We start from the raw sequence: 27,483 nt of genomic DNA on the forward strand, positions 1-27,483 counted from the left end.
TCCCACATGTTCTATCTCCCACACGTTCTATCTCCCACACGTTCTATCTCCCACACGTTCTATCTCCCACATGTTCTATCTCCCACACGTTCTATCTCCCACACGTTCTATCTCCCACACGTTCTATCTCCCACACGTTCTATCTCCCACACGTTCTATCTCCCAGGGGTTCTATCTCCCACACGTTCTATCTCCCACACGTTCTATCTCCCACACGTTCTATCTCCCACACGTTCTATCTCCCACACCCCATTCTCGGAGCAAGCTAAAGCTACTTTGCACAATACATCGACAAAGACAAGACATACATCTATAGTAAAAAGTAACCGATATGACAAAATAATTACTGGCAATTCTTTATTTTATTTAATTAATATCAACAAGGGAAATTAATACTTTAGTATTCGCAGATAAGACTAATTTATTATTTTTTTTATATTTTTTTTTGGGGGGGGGTGGGGTTAGTCCCATTAAATAATTGTTAACTCTATTTCTCTCACTCACATTCTCCGATTAAGTTGACACTTGAAACAAATATTTATTGAACTTATCTTGTCCTAGAAATATGTTGCTGACTACTGTCCTTGACTGTATACATTGCGCTGCAGCGAGATCGAGAGATAGAAAACAAAAGAAGAGGACATACATACAAAGAGAGGGAGAGAGAGAGAGAAAGACAGAGAAAGAGAGAGAGAGAACAAAGAGACAGTGTTAAGGAGAAAGGGGGGAAGTGATAGAAAGAGAGAAAAGAGAAAAGAGACACCTACCGATAGATGTCGACAAATGTCGACAAATGTTATTCTATGCCTACAAATAGCTACAAATGTTAACAGATGTCAGAAGAACGAGAGAGATAAGGAGAAAAACTATAGAAAGAGAAGTGGTTCCAAACACTTTTAGATACTTAAGAAATAGCTTAAGCTATTTGGACTTTAAACTATCCAACTCTATACATAGATCTCATTTATATGTATATATATATATAACAAATGCTGAACATAGATCTTATGAAAAACATAATTTTCTACATCATGAGAAATACTACGAAGCTTTCTTTATTGCCTAATATAATATTAGGAAATCGACTGTAAGTTTGATTTCTCCTTATTTAAAAAAATGCGGTTGCTGTACGCTAAAGCGCTTGGCTTCTAAACCGGGGATCCAGGGTTCGAATCCTGGTGAAGACTGGCATTTTGAATTTCGAGATCCCTGGGCGCCTCCGTGTCCAACCAGCTCTAATGGGTAGCTGACTTAAAAGGCTGATTAAAGGCGGTTGGTCGTTGTGCTGGCCACATCATGGGCGTAGCCAGGATTTTTTTTCAGGGAGGGTTTGGGGGGGGGGGGGTTATTCCCCCCCGACCCCGCCCCCCCCCCCCGCGAAAAAAAATTATATATATATATGTGTGTGTGTGTGTACATAATTAATCTTTATTACATTCTGACCCTTTCGGAAGACGTTTATTGTTTATTGTAGACTCCCCGCCCTTGCTAGCAAAGGGGTCTGGAGGAGTTCGCAGCGCTCCCCCAGCGCGGGGCGAAGCCCCGCCGCCGAGCACTATTTCTGGTATTGAAAGCCAACAAAATGCATATTCTGAGGTATCTACAGTGTATTATCTTGCTATTAAAAAGTTTTATTTCAAAAACCTAATGTGCTATTCTTACTGACTTTAAACCCTCTCGAGCCGTTCGGCGCATTTTCCGGCAAGCTGTTTCCGCAACTCTTATTTTGCGTAACTCATTTTGTCGGAAAACATGTCCCGCAAAACTTCATGCGACTCTCTGTCACAACCTTACTAAGGATTCGACTCCCAGCTCGGCATATAATTTCTTTGATTTAGACCCGATCTCTATGACTGACTCCTAAAATCTGTCTTAGCCATCTTTGTTGAGACACATTTAATGATTTTCAATTTCGGCAGAAGACTATTCACACTTAATTAATGGAGCCCAAGCCACTGGTAGAAATTTGTAACCTTTCTTAACTACGCTCTTGGAATTACATGCCTGAATTTCGCTTTAGATTTTATATCGAAAAAGAAAGTTTTTTCGTCAAATCATCTGTTGAGGGGTTTTGAACTAAAAAATCTCTGGGTTTTTTTTTTGTTTTGTTTTTAATTCAAAACCCCATTTAGCTACGATCATAGAATTTGGTGACTATAGTTTGCTTTAAAATAATATTGAAGAGAGAGGTTTTCAACTCTAAACGCTCTGTAGGGAAATTTTAAACTCAAAACCATCTGGAGGGGTTTTAAACTTTAAAGAAAAAGCCATCTGGAGGAGGGGGATTTAAACTCAAAACCCCTTTGGCTACGCTCATAGATTTTATAGTGTGTAATTTGCTTTTTTTTATATTGAAGAGGTACTTTTTAGCTTCAAACCCCAACTAGAAGGGGGAGGGGGGTTAAACTCAAAACCCCTTTGGCTACGCTCATAGAATTTTGAGTGTGTAATTTGCTTTTTTTATATTGAAGATGGGGTTATCGTAAATTTTGGATGGGGTTTTAAAATCAAAATCTTCCTCAACTGTGCTGTTGGAATTTGGGGATTGTTGTTTGCATTTTTTTTGTTTTGTTTTATAGAAGAGGGGGATTTAACTGCAAAAACCTCTGGTAGGGGGTTTAAAATTCAAAACCCCCTGGTAGGGAGATTTAAACTCAAAACCCCCTGGTAGAGGGTTTTTAACTCAAAACTGCCTAGGCTGTGCTGTGGTAAGTGATGATTTAGTATTAAAATCTCACCTAAAATAAACAAAATGAAAGCAAAAATCAGTCACTTAATTCCGTCCCCCCCTGCGGAGGGGGGGGATTTCATTTCGGGGGGGGGGGGTTTGAACCCCAAGAACCCCCCCCCTGGCTACGCCCATGGGCCACATGACACATTCGTTAACCATAGGCCACAGAAAAATATGACCTTTACATCATCTGTCCTATAAAGCACAAGGTCTGAAAGGCGAAATTATAAATAATGTATATACAATCTTACATTTTAGTCACTAACTATTCTAAAACAACTTGCGATGCGAAGAAATATATGCAAAACATATCAAACTTTTAATGATACAAACAGTTACCAATATTTCTTGGTCAATGTAAGCCACGTACACATTCGGCGAACGTAATCACTGGTACATAATTAATTACCAAAGTAATCTGTGTTTAATGTGCAGATGTCAACGATATTTCGTCAGCGTTGTCTCTATTGTCTCATTTAACTTAATTAACCACCATCCTCTGTCATTCAACAGAAGGGTTAAAATACAAGATCTATGTCCGATTTTAAAAAAAAAGTTATACAAGTACATGTCAATAGGTGTCTAGAGAAGTCTAACTTGTCTAGACATATATTTCTACTGATGTCAAATGATATCAACAGATGTCAATGTATGTCTGTAGATTAAAACAGATGTCCATTGAGGTCTACAGATGTCAACAGATGTCTACAGATATTTATAGGTGTCCATAGATGTCTAAAGATGATACGCTTTACTAATTTTGAACAATTTTTTCTTTCACCTGGCAACACAAGAATTAATTAAAAAAAAATAACCAATCAACTATTGGTAATAAATTATTTTGTTTTGTATCTCGAACAAGGGAAAGAAATTTTCGTTGACTGATAAGGTGGTATACGTTGAACTATTGCCCCTTATTGTTTGTAGAGAAAAAAAAACTATAACTAAAAAAAATATAAGGATAAGTGACTTACCCAGCGGAGCTGTCGGACCAAAAGAAGTCCTTCTATACTGTCCATACAGGTGTTCGCAAGGACATCGCTGTTTAAAGTGCGGTCTTACCACAGTATGTCCATGATGCATCTTTGGTGGAAGTGCTCAAGAAATCTTAGTTGTTTTCTGTATAGTGTCCATGTCTCAGAGCCTGGTAGACATTGATTTTTGTAGGCAGGCGGATACCGGAGCGATTCGTTTGGCGGAACACTTAATATAAGCTGTTTTTAAAGCATTTTTTTAAATTTAACTTATTCACTCAAGAGTGTAGTTTATTTTCCACTCAAAAACAATTAAACCATTTTCATCATTGGCGACACTTCAGTGGGAAGCAAAGAGAGACTACTCTTTTTAAAAAAGTAAAATTATCGTTGCAGGATTATCTGGACTTTGTGCTTACAAGGCCGACCTCATAGTAATCATTAACCAGCAGTCCTTGTCCTTAAAGAAACTCACACTTCAGACAAGTAAAACTCTCCTACAAGAAACGATCGCATCCACAATACCACTGGCTTTGTCCAAAGAAGCTAACTTATCTATGTCTATGATATAATTGGTCAGCTTTACATTTTTATTCCAAATGCTCGCGTAAGTCTTATTACAGGAATACCATTAGTCATCATCTTCGATTGTGTGATATTTCAACAGACAGAGGCCCAGTCTGCAGCTGTGATTCATATTTAGACATTGACGCAGTGCTTTTTGACCAGTCGAGACAGTTGGCAAACGACATAAACGAGTATCGGATACTTAATAGCCCCAAAGCTTTGTTTGTTCCCACTGTTAACTGCTTATATAAATTTGTGTAGCTTCTGCTACGTATATCATATTTTAAAACTTGACCAATATCTTAATGATCTAATTACACCATATGTACTGCTATGTGCTCCTATCTCAAATAGACCCACTCGTTAGACACATCCTCAGTCACTCCTTCACCTGTCCTTTAGACTGTTGGTTCGTCGGGGCAACACACAAGATACACTCCTAGTGTGTCAATTAATATTTTCTTCTCCTTCTGTTGTTGTTTTTTTTTTCTCTATGGTACAACACTTCTAATCATATCATATAGGATTTAATCGGATACTATATAAAACGTAACGTCAAAAGCATAAAACATACTTTTAAAATAATACAATTCCTCCTTTACACAAAATAAAGCTTGTCTTCGAGTCCGAACATGACAATTGCAACTTACAGAACAGAACGTCACAATTGATTACATATTATAATTGTTTATTTTATAGAGCCATTATCTAAAAAAAATTATTGACTCGAAGAAAATCCTTGTATATAAATATAAATATATATATTGTGGTCTATAGGGCAGATGATGTAAAGGTCATCTGTTTCTGTGGCCTACGGCTAACCAGCGTGTCATGTGGCCGGCACAACGACCAACCGCCTTTACTTTTCCCCAACTAATGTCAGGTACCCATTAGAGCTGGGTTGACTCAGAGGCGAGTGAAGATCCGAAATTAAAAATCCCAGTCTTCACCAGGATTCGAAACCCGGTCTCCGGTTCAGAAGTCAAACGCTTTACCGCTCAGCCACCGCGCCTCCGTATATAAATATAATAATATTATAATTAAAAAGACAAAACATCTTCCTATCATTGAACTTCTGGAACATTGGTAATATAGTATATTTTTTACTTGATAAACAGATTATTAATATATTGAGTAACTATAATGGGAATGCAATCGATGTTTGTCTTTTAATAAGCCTTCGCACCCCTCCATCCCTCACTGGAATCACGTACCGTTTTGAACTATAGTGCCGACAGTAATAAATATATAATAGAGATAGTAAACGTGCATCTTTGGCTATCTAGGTACAGTCACTTTTTCTTTTGTTTGTAAACGCACGGCTTCTGTCTTTTTGTCTGGAATAGTTTTCTTACAAAGCTTATATCAACACACTCTGTCTGTCTGGTAAAAAGTGTGTACACTTATTTCTGCGACACCCATTCTATGATCAAGTTGAAACTTCACACAAGTATTCATTGACTTATACAAGATTTGAATCAATTAAAGAAATATATATATAATTACTGGTAATTGAATATTTTATAGTAACAAGGGAAACTAACACTTCAGTATTTACATGTATGGCTAATTTTTTGTGTTTATTCTCTTATAAAATTGTTAACCATATTTCTCCTTTACGCAATCTCTTATGAAGTGTATACTTAAACAATTATTAATTGTATCTAGCAAAACATGAATCATTAAACAAACACCCAAGTAGTCAATTAATTTGTATAATTTAATTGAGTAATGAGCCTTTCGTGTTTGTTACTATTAATAGTGAATAGTTGTAAAAGTGGTGTATTTTTATGAAAAAAAAAAACAGCATGCATAAGTGATTTAAAAAATTAGATTTTTCGCTTTCGGAAAAGAAAAAAAAGCCGTTGCATCGGAACTTTGAATGGTCTAAATTATTATGATATCGGATTTTTACTATCTTTCCTAGTTTACGAGATCTAAACAGGACGGACGGACAGACGACAGACAGACGGACATTCTACACAAAACTAATAGCGTCTTTTCCCCTTATGGGGGCGCTAAAAAGGAGATTTTTTATGCTTTTCCATTCGGCGACAGTAGAAACAATAAACATTTTCTGGTGACAAAGAATATATCATATATTTTTGTTTAACAAGGGTGTTTCTTATCAAGAAAGTAAAAAGGTGAACTTAAAAAGTTATATTGTAAACAAAATTAGTGTATTTATTATTTGGAAATGTGGATTTGCTTTATACAATCAAAGACAAAACAAAAGTATATTGCAACACAATCAAAGTCAAAACAAAAATAATATTACAATACAAGCATGATTTTCGTGTCTATTGTGAAATTAACTTGTAAAAATTAGTATATAAATCTTATGATGCTAATAGATGCTTATGTAAACTGTTGGTAATAGTTGTGAAGATACCAAAAGATTTAAGCTACCAAACGTGTTCTCAACTTTTCACTTAGAATGTAGTTTATTTTCCACTCAGAAACAACTAAAATATTTTCATCATTGACGACACTTAACAGTTCAGTGGGAAGCAAAGAGAGACAACTCGTATGAACCATTAAAACAATTCTTGCAGGATTAGCCGGACTTTGTGCGTACATGGCTGACCTCATTGTAAACATTGACCAGTCCTCGTCCTTTAAGAAGCTCTTGCTACATACAAGTAAAACTCTCCAACAAGAGTTGATTGCATTCACGATACCACTGGCTTTGTCCAAAGAAGCCAAAAGATCTCTGTCGATTAAATATGTACTAAGCTTTAAATCTTTTTCTAAATGCTGTCTTAAATCTTTACAAGGAAATCGATAGTCCTCATCTGAATAGCCAATATAAACATCTGTTTTATAATCCGATCTGGCATGAAGTTTGAAATTGCCAACAATATGTAAGAAAAACGACACAAAAAAGTTTTTATTCTTCAACACCAGAAACATTAAGACTACCCCAATAATATAAAGACATAAAACTATCATTGCGATGTAAAAGAAGAATTCGCCCCAACATTGTCTCCAGAGAGATTCTAGATCAGAGAACGTCAATGTGTTTGTCCTTTCACCATCTTTGTTCATGCAGGTGTAGTTTCTATTGTTGTCTAAACTAACTAAAGTTGAATTCAACCATTGAAGAAATGATAAATCATGACAACCACAAGAAAGTATGTTTCCATTTAACATGAGCTGAAATCCTCCGTTCCTTGAATTTAAGAAATCAATGGCTGCTGTGGCTTCCGCTGTGAGACTAGTGATAACATTATTACTTATATTTAAAATTTTAAGATTTTGTGTAAAGTTCAGATCAAATGGAATTTCTTTGAATTGATTGCCAGACAAACTTAAATATATTAGTTCCGAATTTTTAGAGAACGTCCCTTTACTTAGTCCGTTTAGATAATTGTCTGATATATCAAGTTCTTTTAGTTTCGTATTATTTTTAAAAATGCGATCGCTTCTAGTAGCAAATAAGTTCTTATCAAGTTGGCATTTAGAAAGTGCCAAGTTTTCCAATCCATAGAATGCATAAAAAAATGACTCGGAGAGAATGGAGACATCATTTCCTGAAAGTATTGCAGTTCGCAGAGTTGATAGACCTTGAACACTACCAACGAATGTTGTAAATCCGCTATCTGATATATCTATGTATTGTAACTTTTTAGCTCCAAGTATTACGATATTCCAACTCAATGCAAAGTTAGCAAACAATCGTTGTAGATTCAAACTTAGTAAATGATTAGATAGCTCTAAATAAATATTCTCTTTTACAATATAGAATAATTCAGTAGTCATGGTGTATGACTCCTCTTGTAGTTTGTAGCTATCTCTACCTCGTATTATAGTCCGAAAAGAAATGTCATCACTTAAAGACAAATTATCGCTGACTGTAGGTTCCAGAGCACAGTTTTCATTTACAATGACAGGAGGGAACGGAGAAAAAGACAGACATGGTCGCAATGCGTTATTAATTACTACCGTTTCTAAATTAGCTAACAACCCAAGTGGAAATAAGGCAGCTGAACTGCCAACTAGAGCGTTGCCGGATATAGCTACATGACGTAGACAGCTGTTCCATGTAGTTCTGTTGATGAAGGCATTGGCCGTTATATAATAAATGTTACCAAATATTAGTGAAACTGATTCAACACATACATGTGTTAGATGCACGAAGTCTCGCTGTGTAAGAAAACCATTTTTGATCGGATTTGGCAATAATCGTGACGTCGTGACGCCTTGAAAAAACATCTCGGACATGTTTCTGCCTCGAAATGGCCATAAGAGAGACAAAACGTGCTGCAGGTCAATCACAAATGTGTTGAACCTGAGACGTGTTAGGTTCTTCAGATGAACAAAAACATGATCGTCCATAAAGCTCATTGACACCATGTCTCTTAGAAACAGTTCCTTCAATCCCTTGACATTCTCAAACGATGAGTCTGTTATATTTCGTGTGGATCCTGTAATCTCCAACGCTTCCAAACTTGTAAAGTTTAGAAACTCTGGTTCAAAATAGAGTACATACCTAACTGTACTAATAGACAGATTCCTTAATTGTGTTAGCGGCTGTAACATTAAAACTGGAGCATCAGATTTCTGTGTAGTTAGTTTTTGTATCAAATCCAAATGCTCCAAATTATACAAGGGCTTAAATATAAAAGGCGAAATTTGTTCAAAAGTGATTTCATTATATCGAAGAATCAAACTTTTGAGGTTTATCAAACCCTCAAAGGCGAGGAGTTCAATATGGGAAATCATATTGTTGGATATATCTAAATGCTTTAAATGATACAAGTTAACAAAGGTTGAATTGTCTAACTTTTGGATAGCATTATTGTTAAGGAGTATAATTTCGGTGCTATTACGGAACCACGAAGAATTTATTTTCTTTATATTTAATCCTGAACAGTCAACAGTTAGGTTGTATGCATTGCATTCATAATCAGAGATTACATTCTGAATTTCTTTTAACGAGTTCATTTCGTAGAAATGTACATCTTGCTGGTATGTACCTGTAAAAAAAAAAGTAAAGTTCCCCTTTCAGACCTTGTGAAAGTACCTGTAAAGAAACATAACTCTAATAGTGAAATATGATGGCATAAAAAACGCCATTATAAAACACTGCATTTAAAAAAGTATATATAAAAAAGAAAGGATTATAAAAAGTGTATTTGTATCAATTAGCTTAATTCAGTAATGTAATCAAATTAGTACTAGATCTAGACCTACAAATCTGTGTGATAGAAATATTTTTTTCAATATTGTTTTTTTTTTTGCTTAGCGCTATTTCATGATTTTAGCTTTCTTAATATGAAATAATCCCATTACTTATCTCGACAGGATGGGTGGGGGTAGGAGGAGAAAGAAAGGGATATATGGGTAAATTTTATGGTAATAACTTTTTAAAAAGGATTTATTAAAAAAAAAACGTGGAACGATCAGAATTTGAATTTATGGCTCAAGCCAACACACTAACCACTCAACTAGTATGGTACTTGTGAAAAGAGAAGATTATACAAGTATCTATTGTTTCAAATTTACTTTAAAGCTGCGATCTATAATGGGAACTAATTCAGCTTATATCAACACTCCAATCAAGTATATTTTTTTTTAGATACGAAACAAAAAATAGTTAATTACTAATTTTTTAAAAATTGATTTTTGTGTTGTCAGGTAAAAGAAATATAAGTGCACAATTTCAGCTTGATCTCAGATTAGTTTTCGGAGAAATTACGTGTACAAACCTTTTAACAGAAAGACAAAGTGAGTGGATATGAGTTTTGTAAAAATGGGGTAACATACATTGACAGACCAACCGGCCTCGATCAAAAGACTACCGAACGAATAGAAACAAAATTGCAAATACTAATACGAGTACAAGCAGCAGCATTATTGGTTATGAATATGTATAGCTCATTGATATATTAATTATAACCTATGAATAAAACAAACTCGGAGAGACTCTATGGGCAGGTTTAGATTTAAAAACGTAGAGGTCAGGGGTAGAGTTTTTGAGGAGGACCCTAAATTTTATCCAAAGCTTTAAAAAAAAATATTTAATGGTAATATCTTAGCTTAAAAATACAGAAAAAAAAAGAAAATGATTACGTCCTACGCGTGTTGTTTGTTTGTAAAATGTTTTGTAAAATGTTATACATGTTTCGGATGTTCCTTCAGAGTTGAAGATAATTACTTCCTAGTCCAAACCTCCCGCAGGACGACGGGGGATGGGAGCGGGCAGGGTTTGAACCCGGGACCATCGATAAATCTGAATGACAGTCCAACGTGCAAACCGCACGACCAGGCAGCCATCCTAGGTCCTATTTACCTAAAATGCAGCGTATCTACACCATACAAACCTAATAGTGACCATTCCCCTGGGGGGGGGGGGGCGCTAAGAATACAAACCTTGTTCCGTGTACAGAATTGATCCACTGCTATCAAAACCTTCTTTTTGTGATCCTTCATTGTGAACAATACTTTTAAGCACAGAACAGCAGAGTGTTATACACACAAGGGAAGTAAGCATCTTCAAAAGAGTTGCCATAAGTCTAGTGGTAGTCTAGTCCTTAGCTCTCTATTTAAAAAAGAAGATTACACAAATATAATGTTTTGAAAAGATATTCAACACTAGTGTTAACATCAAGTTACGTTTAACTTATGATTGTCCCTAATGATGTTTTATTTATTTAACTGTTAGCAAAGTGTAATAAAAATATACAAAGTTCTTATCACTCGATCATTTTTAAACATTATATTTTCCATCAAAGGCAGGTTCATCTATGGAACAACCAGATAGACCTGTTAACTACCTCACCCTAAGGTCAATGTTAGTCAACAATCACAAAGATGAGTGGCTCAACCAATGGGCATCAGGAAACACAGGCAGAGCCATGTACAGAGAAATGACTACGCCTAACAAACTGGACAGTATTAACTTCCTCCCCCGCAAAGAACAATCTACAATCTTCCAACTAAGAACAGGACACACACCACTATTAAATTACCACCTGAACAAAATAAACTCCACACAACTACCCCTTTGCAGACACTGCGCCCACCCCTATGAAACCGTTAACCATATCCTCTTTGAATGCCCCTCTCTAATCCACCTTAGGCAGACCCTACTTCCACTACAGCCCAACATAACCAACACTCTGTACGGCAGTGCTGAACAGCTGAAGAAAACAGTACACTTCTTTTCCTTTGCACAGTCTGCAAAAGAGCTCACAGTTCAGCAGCAATAAAGCTGGCTAGAAGAAGAAGAAATAGCTGGACCTAGGCTTCCAAACTAAGTGGTGGGAAGTTGACCCGGGTACGCTATTCTGCCTCATCGTGGCACCCGGGTGGAAACGATTACTTGAGGAAGTAATTAGGCTAAATGAATAGCAAAACAAAACTCCTGTGGGAGTGTCCAAGGGAATCCGAGAGTTTTCCCATTGCACGGTGCGGAGTTGAAATTGAGCTTCCAAGTCCCTGTCGATAATCCATGCGCCGTTTCTCAAGGGACCGTTATAGTAATGGCGAGTCCTGCACGGTTACTTGGTACAACTTAGGAAAATGGCAGGGGTTCTCAGTGTGCTCGGCCCTCGGCCATGTATTCTAGTCCATGCACCCGAAGTACCGGATATATCGGAAATAGCAAAGTCTTACATAGGCATTGACTTGGATCTCTTCCAGACAGAGCGGTTTGTTCACGCAGGCTTACACGCATAGAGTTCTAAGAAGCTTCTGCTCAACTCTTTTGACAATCAAACGGTATGAAGTTGAATACACTGTAACCCTGAATCACTAGTGGATCCACATCTTTCGAGTGGCGGGGGGGGGCGATTTCTTTCTAAACCCTAACCCTAACGCCCAGTAAACCCCAACTCTACGCATAAACGTGCGTACAGCACACACACACACACACACATATATATATATATTGTTACAAATCTCACTATCCAGGCTCTCTGCAAACTGCACCATACACCACCAACCTAAAGAACTTGACAACTCAGGGCTCCAAAGTAACGTAACACTTTAATAGTTGAATAAATAACAGCCAATACTGTACAATTGGCAACACGTACACTGTACAAATATCTCTCCGATAACACCGTTTCGCCGTATCAACTCTTGTACTGGCCTCTCCGTCTCGTTCCGGGCTTGCACTGGGTTCAACAGTTCAGGACTGACTTCACACACTAGGCTCGTTCTGTCGGACTCGATCACAGACCAAGATCAAGCTCCGTACAGAACCACACCGCTGAACTGTGCTGTAGTCGACCGGACTGTAGTGAACCGGGCTCTGAACCCCTGCCGTGAACCCGCTTTCTGAACCGTCTTGACTGCGTCGCCTCCGCTCTTATATAGGGTCCCTACTGGCCTTCTCGAACCGGACAGAACGCCGCTCGACGTTTCTAGGTGGTCAGATGACTACAACTCTCGTGACGCTCCTGAGCTCTTGTTCACGACGGCGATCTTTCCCGAACTGTCCTGTTGACACTCGACTCGGCTGACCGTCGTAGCTCGTCACGGTTGACCGCTCGTCTAGCGCTGGCCTGGGGCGATTTGCGTCGGCTGACTACACACACACCACTACCCCTCTCTGTGCCACCACCAAGTTTATAACAATATATATATATATATATATATATATATATATATATATATATATATATATATATATATATATATATAGAGAGAGAGAGAGAGAGAGAGAAATATATATATATATATATATATATATATATATATATATATATATATATATATATATATATGAGAATTAGAAAAAGCAGCATTTCTCAACCTTCGGTGAAAGACAAAACAACTGGGGCAGCGCTATAAGTTTTCCCTAGTGGGGTTCGACAAAAGTTTATTCTTACTCTTTTCACTGCAGAAACATATTCTTCTGACATCTATAACTCATTATTCATCAGTGGGGTTCGGGATGAAGCCCCAACGCCAAAAGCGTATTCTTGCTTTTTTCACTGCAGAAACGCATTCTCCTGACATGGACAGCTCATTATTTATCAATGGACTTTGGGACGAAGCCCCGACGCCAAAAGCGTTTTCTGGCATTCTTTATGGCAGAAACGCATTCTCCTGACAACTTCAGCTATGGGGGGGGGGGGCGGTATTGATACCATCGCCCCCTCCCTACCCCACCGAATCGGCCAACATACTAGAATGGCGGGGGGCGAAATAATCTAACAATAGGTTGAAATATAAATAATTCGTATATATTATTAACATAAATAATACACCCCGAAGGCCGAGTGGGGGGGGGGCGATCGCCCCTACCACCCCTACCGCCTCCCCCCCCCCTTTCTTGATCCGACAGTGCCTTGTATCCACGTGGCTTTGGACATTATGAAAGTAGTTATTTATCTCTGCACCAAACCCATGTTAAAATTTATCTTGAGAAACAAATGTCAACACCAAGAACGCTAAATTCTAAATCTATTTAATTTTGCTGTGTTTCTAATTTATCTTCCGAGGGAAAAATGTGTATGGTAGAATTTTTTTTTTACTACATGTAGATCAGGATATAATCTGGATTGAATTTAAATATATTTTATGGAATAGGGCCTTGAGCTAAAACTAAATACATTTAATAATATAGATCTTAATATAGATCTAGTTGTGGTTGAGGCATAGGATTAAGGTATTTGGGATAGTGATATTATTAAATAAATACTACATTTTAGAAAATCAAAAATAACATAACAGCCCTTGAAACATAAAATACAATGCGTTTCTAGCGTGAAGTTAGATTTAATCTGGATCAGTTTAATAAAGCCGTGTTCTTAAGAATTTTATTTTTTTACAAGTTTAATCTCATTAGTCAGTGTACAATGTATTGAAATTGTAGCAATGTAAGCGTGCGCTACTTTCATTACAAACTACAGAAAAATCACGCATGCGCAGAACAGCAACTTTTTTTTTTTACAAGTCTTTTTATTTCAGATTTGGTTGGATTTAGCCAACGAGAATTCAGTGTTTAGTCATTGACTAGACTACTATGGCATTCATATGTCTTTTAATTTAGATCTAGTTCTACATAATGCACATATATATGTGTCTAATTGAGTTAAGATGAACTATTAATGTTTTCATAAGTGGTCAGAGAGTCAGAGCACACATAATCTGAAGCCGAATAACAAAAGTTTAAGCGGTCAATGAAACATTGCTTCGAAATTTAAGTATATATGACAGAATATATTTATTAAAATCTCTGTCGTTCAATTGTTGTTAATCCTGTGAGAAAAAAGCTCTAGATTTTATAGACATAATAAAATCATACTCATCATTTGACTGTGTTTTCACAAAACACATGTAACCTTTGAGTAAATTAGTACAAATAAATAACTTATTTTCTTATCTTTGGCCACACAATCCTATTATTTAGAAATCACAAATTAGAGAATATTGTATTTAATATATATATGTTTCTTTTTTTTTCTTTTTTATCAAGCACTGCTCATGTTAAAGTGAATGTTATAATCACCACAAAGAAAAAATAAATGCTTAGACTAGTACCACTTTGATAAGTTAAAGTCAACTTTCCACTTAAGTATTCAAATGAACGGTTCTCTATTTTGAAATCTGGTCCGCTAAGTTTTTTTTTTTTTTTTTATTTTCTAGGCATACTAGAGAATTAGGTATTAAAATTTGGTAGCATTAAAGTATTCATGTCAGCTCATTAAACTTTAAACTTATATCGCGATCATAATTTTCATATAATTCCAATCTTTTCCGTGAGGTGGCGCTGGTCTAAAATATCTGTTTAATTCACGATTACGTTACTTTAACAATATGATCCCAAAACGTGAGTCATATTCGGACCTTGACGCAGTGCTGTCCGGCTTGTGGAGACTCTTGTCCAGAGAAAAAAAGATGGTTACATATTTCATACCCCCCCCCACCCCCACCTATGCTTAATAAGGTGGGGCACCCAAGCTAACTGCTTTAATTTATGTTTGTAGGATGAGATAAGATAAGATAATGTTTTATTGATCCAATGAAATGGAAATTCAGTTTGACTACAATTGACAACCTAAGTTACAATTATCAGTTGCAGCTTCTGTTGTTTATGTATTATTACAAAGCTTCTATCAACTCGCTCTGTCTTTCTGTCAGTAAAGTAGAAACTTTCTACAAGTTATTTCTCCCACACCAATTCTTGGATCAAGTTGAAACTTTGCACAATTATTCATAGACATAGACAAGAGATGAATTAATAAAAAAAAGAATCAATCAATTATTTTATCGTCATTAATTAATTATTATGTTTGATACCAACAAATGAACAATACTTCTGTCTTTACAGATACGGCTAAATATGTTGGGTTTCGTACCCTTAGATAACTGTTCCCATTATTTCTTTCCTAACCAATTCACGGATCAAGTTGACAATTTAAACATTATTTAATGTATCTAGAAAAGCAGAAATCAATTATGAAATTAACCAGTTTGTCAATTAATTATTGATTTTTAATTATTTTGTTGACTATCGAATACAATGAGGCCCATACAAGACACTGTCCCCCAAAACACCCCAATAGAATTTGGATTTGGATACCACTGCGCAGTTCATCTCATGTATTGGTCTAGTCATCTGAACGCTCTAACATATAAATGAGAACGAGGAAGAAGACGAAGAAGAAGAACAAATACTTTCTACAATTTGAGATATATAATTAAGAGTGAAGTTATTTCTCTTTGTTTCTTTTATTTTTTTTATTTAAAATAGATCTTCCTTTTTTTTTTTCTTTTTAATTCACAGTCTTTATATTGTGGAGCTCAAGTCCTAAGAAATTAGAAACCAACACGTTAGCCGCTATCACTCAAAGAGCGTGAATTATTTTGAACTTGACTTCTCTGTTCTTTCTTTCCATTGTGCAGCACTTCACTACTGCTGTGCACTAGAAGGACCGTACACTTATAAACACGACAGCTTATCTCTAAACGCAGTAGCGAGTAAATACGAAAATCATTTCCTGACGGACAATTAAAGTCATTTGTCACCGAGACCACCTTGTCCGCTATCTTCTCTTGATCTTCAGAGAATACGACCAGATAAGAACCTGTTAGCTAGTGATTATATTTTCACCAATTTGTATAAAGCAAAACCTTTCAAGAATTAGAATTAGATTATAATGTTTGCATCATATTAACATTTAATTTAGGCACACATTTTAAAACCAAAATAAAAATCCTCTCCAGATACAACTTTTGTTTTTTCATATATATTTCTAGCTTTTATATAGGGCTACTTTCATGCTTATAGCATGCTCATAGCGCTTTGGTCCAATCTCATTTGTGGACCAGTGGTGGGGAGGGGGTATCTAGGAGTTGGTTTTCCGTGCTGCCTTTAGGCGCTCAGTAAACACAACTCTGTCCGAGTCGGGTGTCGAACTTCGGTAGCCAAGCCAAGTTCAAGCGCACTTGGCCTCTCGACCACGCTTCCAAAATATAAAAATAGTTAATAGACGGGCTATATAGCTAATGACAGAATGTTTACGTGACCTTAACAAATTTTCTAAGCCATTTGTTCAAGACATTCACTGGTATCTTTTGGTCGTAGAATGACTGAAGTTTATCTCTAGGAACAATATTTCATTTCGATCCACATGAGACGCAGGTAAATGCTGCTTTTACTTTGCTGTTAGCAATTTTTCGTCTGGCTTGCTTTTCTTTCAAAGATGAGGCTTTAATATTTCAATGTCCATAGCTATCTAGTGCATTCAATGGCTATATCTCCCAAGTAGTCAATATACCCGCACACAGCGTTGAAATAAAATACTATTATATTTACACTTAAACGGTGGTGGCGGCCTGTTTGGTGACGTTAACCCATAGAGAATAGTTTTGAAAAAAATTGTTAACCTTCTATGTGGCGAAGGTAACCAAGTCGAATTTTCTTAAAAACTATATATATAAAAAATATATGATTGTGTAGCAAGCAATTCTCTCAGAGTTACTAATGAAGTAATGCAAGGTCACTTTTTTGAGACACGAAAAGAACTGTGCAAGTAGAACGAATACAATTGTCCACTCTTGCGCTCAAACTGAAAAGCAAAAATAAGAAACACAGGAGACAATGAAACACAAGAGATAAAGAAACACATGATATAAAGAAACACAAGAGATAAAGAAACACAAGAGATAAAGAAACACAAGGGATAAAGAAACACAAGAGATAAAGAAACACAAGGGATAAAGAAACACAAGAGATAAAGAAACACAAGGGATAAAGAAACACAAGAGATAAAGAAACACAAGGGATAAAGAAACACAAGAGATAAAGAAACACAAGGGATAAAGAAACACAAGAGATAAAGAAACACAAGGGATAAAGAAACACAAGAGATAAAGAAACACAAGGGATAAAGAAACACAAGGGATAAAGAAACACAAGGGATAAAGAAACACAAGAGATAAAGAAACACAAGAGATAAAGAAAAACAAGGGATAAAGAAACACAAGGGATAAAGAAACACAAGAGATAAAGAAACACATGATATAAAGAAACAAAAGAGATAAAGAAACACATGATATAAAGAAACACACGATACAAAGAAACACAAAAGATAAAGAAACACATGATATAAAGAAACACACGATACAAAGAAACACAAGAGATAAAGAAACACAAGAGATTAAGAAACACAAGAGATAAAGAAACACATGATATAAAGAAACACACGATACAAAGAAACACAAGAGATAAAGAAACACAAGAGATAAAGAAACACAAGGGATAAAGAAACACAAGAGATAAAGAAACACAAGGGATAAAGAAACACAAGAGATAAAGAAACACAAGGGATAAAGAAACACAAGAGATAAAGAAACACAAGGGATAAAGAAACACAAGAGATAAAGAAACACAAGGGATAAAGAAACACATGTTATAAGGAAACACAAGAGATAAAGAAACACATGATATAAGGAAACACAAGAGATAAAGAAACACATGATATAAGGAGGAAACACAAGAGATAAAAAAACACATGATATAAAGAAACACATGATATAAGGAGGAAACACAAGAGATAAAAAAACACATGATATAAGGAAACACAAGAGATAAAGAAACACATGATATAAGGAGGAAACACAAGAGATAAAAAAACACATGATATAAGGAAACACAAGCGATAAAGAAACACATGATATAAGGAGGAAACACAAGAGATAAAAAAACACATGATATAAGGAAACACAAGAGATAAAGAAACACAAAAGATAAAATAACACAAGAGATAAAGAAAGACAAGGTATAAAGAAACACAAGAGATAAAGAAACACAAGAGATAAAATAACACAAGAGATAAAGAAAGACAAGGTATAAAGAAACACAAGAGATAAAGAAACACAAGGGATAAAGAAACACAAGAGATAAAGAAACACAAGGGATAAAGAAACACAAGGGATAAAGAAACACAAGGGATAAAGAAACACAAGGGATAAAGAAACACAAGAGATAAAGAAACACAAGGGATAAAGAAACACAAGGGATAAAGAAACACAAGGGATAAAGAAACACAAGAGATAAAGAAACACAAGAGATAAAGAAACACAAGGGATAAAGAAACACAAGAGATAAAGAAACACAAGAGATAAAGAAACACAAGAGATAAAGAAACAAAAGAGATAAAGAAACACATGATATAAAGAAACACACGATACAAAGAAACACAAAAGATAAAGAAACACATGATATAAAGAAACACACGACACAAAGAAACACAAGAGATAAAGAAACACAAGTGATTAAGAAACACAAGAGATAAAGAAACACATGATATAAAGAAACACACGATACAAAGAAACACAAGAGATAAAGAAACACAAGAGATAAAGAAACACAAGGGATAAAGAAATACATGATATAAGGAGGAAACACAAGAGATAAAAAAACACATGATATAAAGAAACACATGATATAAGGAGGAAGCACAAGAGATAAAAAAACACATGATATAAGGAAACACAAGAGATAAAGAAACACATGATATAAGGAGGAAACACAAGAGATAAAAAAACACATGATATAAGGAAACACAAGAGATAAAGAAACACATGATATAAGGAGGAAACACAAGAGATAAAAAAACACATGATATAAGGAAACACACGAGATAAAGAAACACAAAAGATAAAATAACACAAGAGATAAAGAAAGACAAGGTATAAAGAAACACAAGAGATAAAGAAACACATGATATAAGGAAACACAAGAGATAAAGAAACACATGATATAAGGAGGAAACACAAGAGATAAAAAAACACATGATATAAAGAAACACATGATATAAGGAGGAAACACAAGAGATAAAAAAACACATGATATAAGGAAACACAAGAGATAAAGAAACACATGATATAAGGAGGAAACACAAGAGATAAAAAAACACATGATATAAGGAAACACAAGAGATAAAGAAACACATGATATAAGGAGGAAACACAAGAGATAAAAAAACACATGATATAAGGAAACACAAGAGATAAAGAAACACAAAAGATAAAATAACACAAGAGATAAAGAAAGACAAGGTATAAAGAAACACAAGAGATAAAGAAACACAAGAGATAAAATAACACAAAAGATAAAGAAAGACAAGGTATAAAGAAACACAAGAGATAAAGAAACACAAGGGATAAAGAAACACAAGGGATAAAGAAACACAAGAGATAAAGAAACACATGATATAAAGAAACACAAAAGATAAAGAAACACAAGAGATAAAGAAACACAAGAGATAAAATAACACAAGAGATAAAGAAAGACAAGGTATAAAGAAACACAAGAGATAAAGAAACACAAGAGATAAAATAACACAAGAGATAAAGAAAGACAAGGTATAAAGAAACACAAGCAATAAAGAAACACATGAGATAAAGAAAAACAAGGTATAAAGAAACACACGGGATAAAGAAACACAGCAGATAAAGAAACACATGAGATAAATAAACACGAGTTAAAGAAAACTTCAACCATGTGCTCTGAGCTGTGATAGTCTACGCTTGATGTTAAAATATTGTATTTGCAGACCCATTTTTTAAATACCCATCCATTTTTAACAGTCATGTTGTATGTAGGGTTTTATTTTTTGATTATTCTTTTCATCTCAATGCATTATAAAGTAAAACTAAATTAAATAGAGAACATTTTGTAACAACTTTATTTTTTAAGCGAAAATAAAACTTTATGAAAACAAACATATCACATAAATTATTATATACAATCTTACAATATAAGAGAAAGTAAATATAAAAAAAAATATGTTATAAATGTAACAAATACGTATTTAATGAATTGATTGTTATAGTGCGAGCAAGGTCAACGTATGGGATATAACGATTATATAATTGGTGTGAAGAGCAGCTTTCGTAACGGTCAGTCTTATGTACGATTTTGGCCAGGCTTGGGTGCCCACCTACGTTCCTATTCATTCTCATGCAGTTTCATAAAGGACTACTGAGCCAGATTAGACAAAACGGTGGCCACTACCCAATAGAAAATGGCGTGAAGCAGGGCTGTGTACTTGCTCCTACTCTATTTGCTTTTTTTTTTTTTGGTTGGCGTAATGCTGAGTCAAATGATGCAGCAATTGCACGAAGGCATCAAAGTCGAAGTTTCACTTTTTTTTTTTACCCCTTTGAGAGCTCTAAAACCTATGGTGATCGCATTAAAATACAGATTTGACCAATCTATCATTTTTATAAATAGATATACAGATATCCGCGAACCGAGTTACAAAACATGCATATTAGCTCTGTGGCATATTAGCTCTAGAGAGACGATCTAGCACTGAATTTCAATACTTATAAATCTTATCACAATGCTTATATTAGCTTTTTTTTTATGTTGTTGGCGTTGACTTGTGACCACTTCTACTCATCCAAATGTCATCAAATTTTGCATACAAGCTCATTAGAATCCTAAATGCTGCTGGCAAAATCATTGGCAAAAAACAAACCCCATTTGGTCAGTTGTTTGAGAAAAACATCTATAAAAAAGCTAACAAGATCCTCGAAATAAAGAATCACCCTTTGTGTCAGGATTTTGTGATTTTACCATCACAAAAGAGATACAAGACACCGATAGCAAAGACAAACAGACACAAACACTCTTTTGTTCCCCTGGCAATCAAATCATTAAATAAGAACAATCTGGTATAAACTTTGTCACATGTAAATTATGAGTGCGTCTGGTGTGAATGTACACTTTGGTTTCTTATAGTTATAATGTTTTTTGTTTGGTGTAATGCACAAATTGTAAGACAAATTTCCTTACGGATAATAAAGATTATTATTATTATTATTATTATTATTATTATTGAAGACAACACACGAATCCAATTAAAATTTATCAATTAATTAATCAATACATCTTTTTTTTTCTTTGTTTTTATATATAATACATAGAAAAAACGCACTAAGATAATGGAAGATAAACCATGTATATAGTATCAGACAATTATAAATGAAAGATATCTAGAGAATAATGTGGTATATTGTTATATAGTATAACTTCCACAAACGCTTATCTCCAAGCCTATGTTCCCATATTATTAATATTATTATTATTAATATTTTTATTTTGATTATTATTACTATTATTATTATTTAGAAACGAGTATTCATTCTCTGGCGCTGCCAGGGTTTAGTTTCGTTCAAGGAAAAACAAATTCATCGTCGTTCCTTTATTAGTTTCTGCCGAGGAATTTTCTGGTGATGTGGCTGGTCTGTAGTAGTACCGCCATCTGACATGCAATGATAATGTTCCTAGTAATGCCAAGGGCCTTGAAGGTATCTGTGAAGTCAGTTGTTATTTTTACCTCGGTTGATATGACAATGGGGTATATTGTTATTTTAGATAATTTTCATAAACGCTTAATCTTCAAGCCAAGGTTCCCATATTTTCTTCGTTTTTCCAGCTCAGTTTTTTTTTTTTAGATAGTGGTACGGCGATGTTAATAATGGCAGCGACCTTTTCTTTTTTATCGATGAGCAGCAAATCAGGGCGATTAAAATCTACCGTTTTGTCAGTCAAAATAGGCCTATCCCAGTACAGTAGATGATCCGTAGACTCGAGAACCTCTAGTGGTGATTATTTGTATTATGGAGGAGTATCCTTACCGATCAAATTGTGTGTCAAAGAGAAGTGCTGGTGTATTAGCTTTGCAACTTGTTATGGCGACCTATGTAGGCAGATTCCGATAGGGCTGAACATCCTGCGGTTATGTGTTCAATTGACTCACCCACATTTCCACATTTTAGGCATTTGTCAACACTATTAAGTTTTAGGATATGTTTCTCGTAATTATTTGTCCTAATTACTTCTGTCCTGTATTGCTGTGACAAAGCCTTCACTTTCAGGGTAGAGATGACCTGCTTTTAGCCTTGCTAAGGAAGCAGCCTTGTCAATGTTGTCCCCATGTAATAAAGCCGGGAATTTTCCGTGGATTGTTTTTTCTTCCCATTGGCGAATCTCATGCCCGACGTCGTCCAAACCGACATTAACATCAACATTGTTTAGGTTCAGAGGGGTTGCATCATAGTCGTATTTTTGTAGGAAGGAAACTAGTTCATTGCTGGAGGCGTGCAGTTTTGATCGTATTTTGGAAACTTGCGTCTTACACAATTTGAAGATGTTCTGCAATCCACGGTCTCCATCCTTCCGGGGCAGATATAGCCTTATGGTGGAGGACTTGGGGTGTAAACATCGGAATTTGGTTAATAATTTCCTCGTGAGTCTGTCAATGTCATGTAGGTCGGTATCTGTCCATTTGATGATAACGAACGTGTAGAGGAGCACTGGGGCGGCCTAGCTATTAATTGCCGTGTTGAGGTTACTGCCAGACAGTTTTGTGTTGAGAATTGTATTTACTCTAGGCTTGTATTTGCCAAGAAAGTCATGTTTTAATTTTGTATGGTTTATCGTGACATTCTGGTTTATTCCAAGATCTTTACAAAGTGAGGCAGAGTTCAGTTCTTCGATGCCTTCAAATGCAATGTTGGTGTTGGCTGCCTTGCCCTTTTTTATGCTTATAATACCACACTTGTTTTAGTCAAAAGACATATCCTCACTAAAGCGTTTTAACGTTTTAATTAGGATGTGTAGCTTTTGCTCGTTCTCTGCATATAGCTTTAAATCATCCATGTATAACAGTTGAGACACAGACTTTGTACATTTAGTGTCAACCCTAAAACCGTTTTTAGTGCCATGGAGTAATTTAGATAAAGGGTTAATAGCTAGGCAGAACCAGAGCGGAGATATTGAGTCACCCTGGTATATACCCCTTCTTATGTGCACAGAAGTTAGTTTATCACGATTAAGATGTAGAATAATCTTCCAATTATCCATACAGACTTTCAGTAGTTGTTTTATTCTGAATCGAATAACGTTTAAGACTAAAAGGTAAAAATACTAAAAAGTAAAGCAAAAATATATATATATATATAATACAGACATTCAAAAATAAAATATAAAACATTAACATGACACAAAAAGTATTATACCTCATATTATGATGGTGTCGACAAACATATATAAACATATTTATATAAAAAATATATTATATATGTACATATTATTTCTATATGTGCGCCAGAGCATTAGTGTCATGTACCTGTATGTCTAAAGGACTCTAAGCCATCAAACGTGTTCTCAACTTTTCACTTAGAATGTAGTTTATTCTCCACTCAGAGACAAGAATGATATTGTCATCATTGACGACACTTAAGAGTTCAGTGGGCAACAGGGCGAGGCAACTCCTATGAACCATCAACACAATTCTTGCAGGGTTAGCTGGACTTTGTGCGTACATGGCTGACCTCATGGTAAACATTGACCAGTCCTCGTCCTCTAAGAAGCTCTTACTACAGACAAGTAAAACTCTCCAACAAGAGTTGATCGCATCCATGATACCACTGGCTTTGTCCAAAGAAGCTAAAAGATCTCTGTCAGCTATAAAAGTGCTTAGTTGGAAATCGTTTTCCAATAGTTCTCGTAAGTCGTTGCATGGAAATCGATAGTCTTCATCTGAATAGCCAATATAAACATCTGTCTTATAATCCGATCTAGCATGAAGCTTAAAATTGCCGAGAATTTGTAAGAAATACGAAACAAGAAAGTTTTTATTCTTTAACATCAGAAATATTAAGACTGCGCCAGTTACATAAAGACATAATGTAATCAACGCAATGTAGAAGAATAATTCGCCCCAACATTGTCTCCAGAGAGATTCTAGATCAGAGAACGTCAATGTGTTTGTCCTTTCACCATCTTTGTTCATACAGGTGTAGTTTCTATTGTTGTCTAAACGAACTAAAGTTGAATTCAACCATTGAAGAAATGATAAATCATGACAACCACAAGAAAGAATGTTTCCATTTAACATGAACTGAAATCCTTTGTTCTTTAAGCTTTGAAAGTCTAAAGCTCCTGTGGCTTCAAATGTGAGTGTAGTTATTACATTATTACTCATATCTAAATATTTAAGATTTGGTGTAAATTCTAAATTAAATGGAATGTCTTTAAATTGATTACCAGATAAATCTAAATGCGTTAATTCTGTGTTTCGTGAAAAGGTTTTCCTACTTAAATCATTTAGAAAATTATAAGACAGATCAAGCTCTTTTAGTATTGTAGTATTAAGAAATACTCGATCACTTTTAATGGCAAAAAAATTTTTATCAAGCTTACAATTAGAAAGAGCTAATTTCTGTAAGCCAAAAAATCCATCAAAAAAGTACTCGGAGAGAATGGATACGTCATTTCCGGAAACTATTAACGTTTTTAAAGATGAAAAACCTTGAAAATGACCAACAAATTTTTGAAAACCACTTTCTGATATATCTAAGTATTGAAAGTTATCAGCACCTCGTAAAGTCGTGTTCCAAACTAACTGTAAATAAGGAATCAATCGCTTCGAATTCCAACTATTTAATTTTTTAGACACATCTATATATAACGTATTATTTAAGAAAACCAATAGCTCGTCGTCGGAACTTTTTGCCCCAGCTACTAGTGGATTCATTTCAAATGTTTTCTCTTTTCTTTTCATCATGTTCTCATGAAACAACCACTCCTTTACAGAGTGATATTCATCAGCGTAATTGTCATTAAGGAGAAGACTCGGAGGTAGCCAGACCCAACGACATGCGGGTATGGCGTTATTAACTACCACAGTTGACAGGTTTTGAAGAAAAGCAAGTGGAAAAAGGGAAATGGAACTCCCCATGAGAGGATTCTCAGATATAACAACGTGGCGTAGGCAGTGGTTCCAGACAGTTCTGTTTATAAAGGCGTCATTTGTTATCTAATAAATACGACAATATATCAATGAAAATTTAGTTACACATATTTCAGTAAGGTACATGCAATCTTTTCTCGTTATAAAACCATTTTTGATTGGATCAGGCAACAGGGGAGTTGAAGTAAGTGTATCAAAGTAAATCTCGGACATTCGTCTTCCCATAAATGGCCATAATAAAGCTAAGACTTGCTGAACGTCAATGAATATGTTGGTCATTTCGAGTCGTGTCAAATATTTAAAGTGAACAAATACTTTGTGATGCATAAAGTTAATAGACATCATGTCTCTTAAAACCAATTCTTTCAATTTGTTAACATTCTCAAATGATGCCTCAGTAATATTTCGTGTTGACCCAGTAATCGTCAACACTTCCAGATTCGTCAAATTCAGAAACTCAGGTCCAAAACAGAGAATATAACTGACAGAACTGATGGATAGATTTGTTAACTTTGTCAATGTTTGCAATACTGAACCTGGAGCATCACTTGTTTGTGTGTTAACATCTTGTATTAGATCCAAATACTTCAAATTTTTCAATGGTTTCAAAATATTTTCACTGACTCCAACAAAGGAGATTTCATTGTAGCTTAAGTTTAAATATTTCAAACTTGATAAACCTTCAAAGGCAAGGATTCCAATATTTGAAATCCTATTGTTCGAGATATCCAGATACGTCAAATGAATCAAGACTGAAAATGTTGAATTAGATAAAGTAGTGAGAAGATTGTCGTTCAGTAAAATGATCTCCGTGCTATTAGGAAACCATGATGAATTGATTTCCTTCAACTGCAAATTTGAGCAGTTGATAGTAAGATCATATTGAAAACATACAGAATCAACAATAACGAAAACACTTTCGTTTGAGACCTTTTTGGGGACGTCTTTGAGTAACTTTGTTTTCTGGTGAAGTCCTTTATGCTGAAATTTACCTGAAAAAAAATATTTTTATAAAATTAAACCACTTATAATTGTTATATGTTATATGTCTCTGCATACTTCTGTTAGTAAATTGTTTAAAATGGAAGTTACACGTTATCCAATAGAGAAGAGGGCTTTAGTTTATCTACGAGCTGATTAGTATTGGACATCAATCTTCCGAAATGTAAGGGTTAATTGATGATATTGGGTAAATGACAAAGAAACGGAATATGTTTATGTCCTCACAAGTGCGGTAAAGGGTCTACTCAGAATTGCTCCTTGATAGTAGAGAAACTAGTTTTCTCTTTGTTTAGATCACTTACAAAATCTAAAGCAGCAATGAAAGTATTCCTTTTTTTTTTTACAATAAAATTATATAGCATTTAAAGGTAACAGTATTTTTTTAACGTCATTGCAGAGCAAGCAAAAACAGCTGAGCAGTACTATTAAGATATTAAAACGTAATTTTGAAAATATTTCACCAAACTTAGACCTGGGAGATAATACGCTATTACTTAATAATATAAATTAATATTACAAACCTTTTCTTTGAAACGAAACATATTTGTTGCTTTCAGAGTCGTCAGTCTCACTTGAACCCACCTTTACTGAATCAATTTCCAAAGATGCATACGTACAAAAAACTGTCAAAGACAATATTACAGAAAGCGCAATTACCATTATATTGGACATTATCTGCATACGAAATAATATTTAATTACAAAATATGGTAAATATTAATCCAGCAGAATAATTTCGTATCTTTGTGAGTCAACTTGTAATATTAAAGGATTTAATTTTGATAGAAGTTATGTGTCAATCAGCCTATTCACAGCTTCCTTGCTAAGCTTGGATGTCACTAAATCAAGTATTTATATCGTGTTAACCATCAAACAACAGCGTCGCAGATCACAATCGTACGAATCGTTTTGTAAAACTTACGCGGATCATCCTGGCTTTGTTTAGGGATCCTCAAAGAAATCTTCATCTTCAACAAATG

At 35.1% G+C, this 27,483-nt stretch overlaps 4 protein-coding genes across 4 annotated transcripts in view; 1 reads left to right on the top strand and 3 right to left on the bottom strand.

Moving 5' to 3' along the window:
* The window catches only part of LOC106069203 (phospholipase A and acyltransferase 4-like), a 410,743-nt gene that overhangs the window by 146,768 nt on the left and 236,492 nt on the right, over positions 1-27,483 (top strand). The gene's annotated exons all lie outside the window — the stretch shown is intronic.
* Positions 1-27,483, bottom strand: part of LOC106057891 (toll-like receptor 8) — a 130,408-nt gene that overhangs the window by 22,902 nt on the left and 80,023 nt on the right. The window lies entirely within an intron of this gene.
* On the bottom strand, positions 6,049-14,727 carry LOC129922679 (toll-like receptor 4). The gene is made up of 3 exons (XM_056009433.1): positions 14,534-14,727; positions 10,648-10,816; positions 6,049-9,251 (listed from the first exon to the last, which is right to left on the bottom strand). Exons 2-3 carry the CDS (start codon positions 10,784-10,786, stop codon positions 6,673-6,675), a joined length of 2,718 nt encoding a protein of 905 aa, XP_055865408.1. The 5' UTR covers positions 10,787-10,816; positions 14,534-14,727; the 3' UTR covers positions 6,049-6,672.
* On the bottom strand, positions 20,408-27,341 carry LOC106060210 (toll-like receptor 2). The gene is made up of 2 exons (XM_013218010.2): positions 27,026-27,341; positions 20,408-26,494 (listed from the first exon to the last, which is right to left on the bottom strand). The coding sequence occupies exons 1-2, from the start codon at positions 27,183-27,185 to the stop codon at positions 25,569-25,571; spliced, it is 1,086 nt and encodes a 361-aa protein (XP_013073464.2). The 5' UTR covers positions 27,186-27,341; the 3' UTR covers positions 20,408-25,568.

The sequence above is a fragment of the Biomphalaria glabrata genome, chromosome 14 (assembly GCF_947242115.1).
Source record: "Biomphalaria glabrata chromosome 14, xgBioGlab47.1, whole genome shotgun sequence".
Lineage (NCBI taxonomy): Eukaryota > Metazoa > Mollusca > Gastropoda > Planorbidae > Biomphalaria > Biomphalaria glabrata.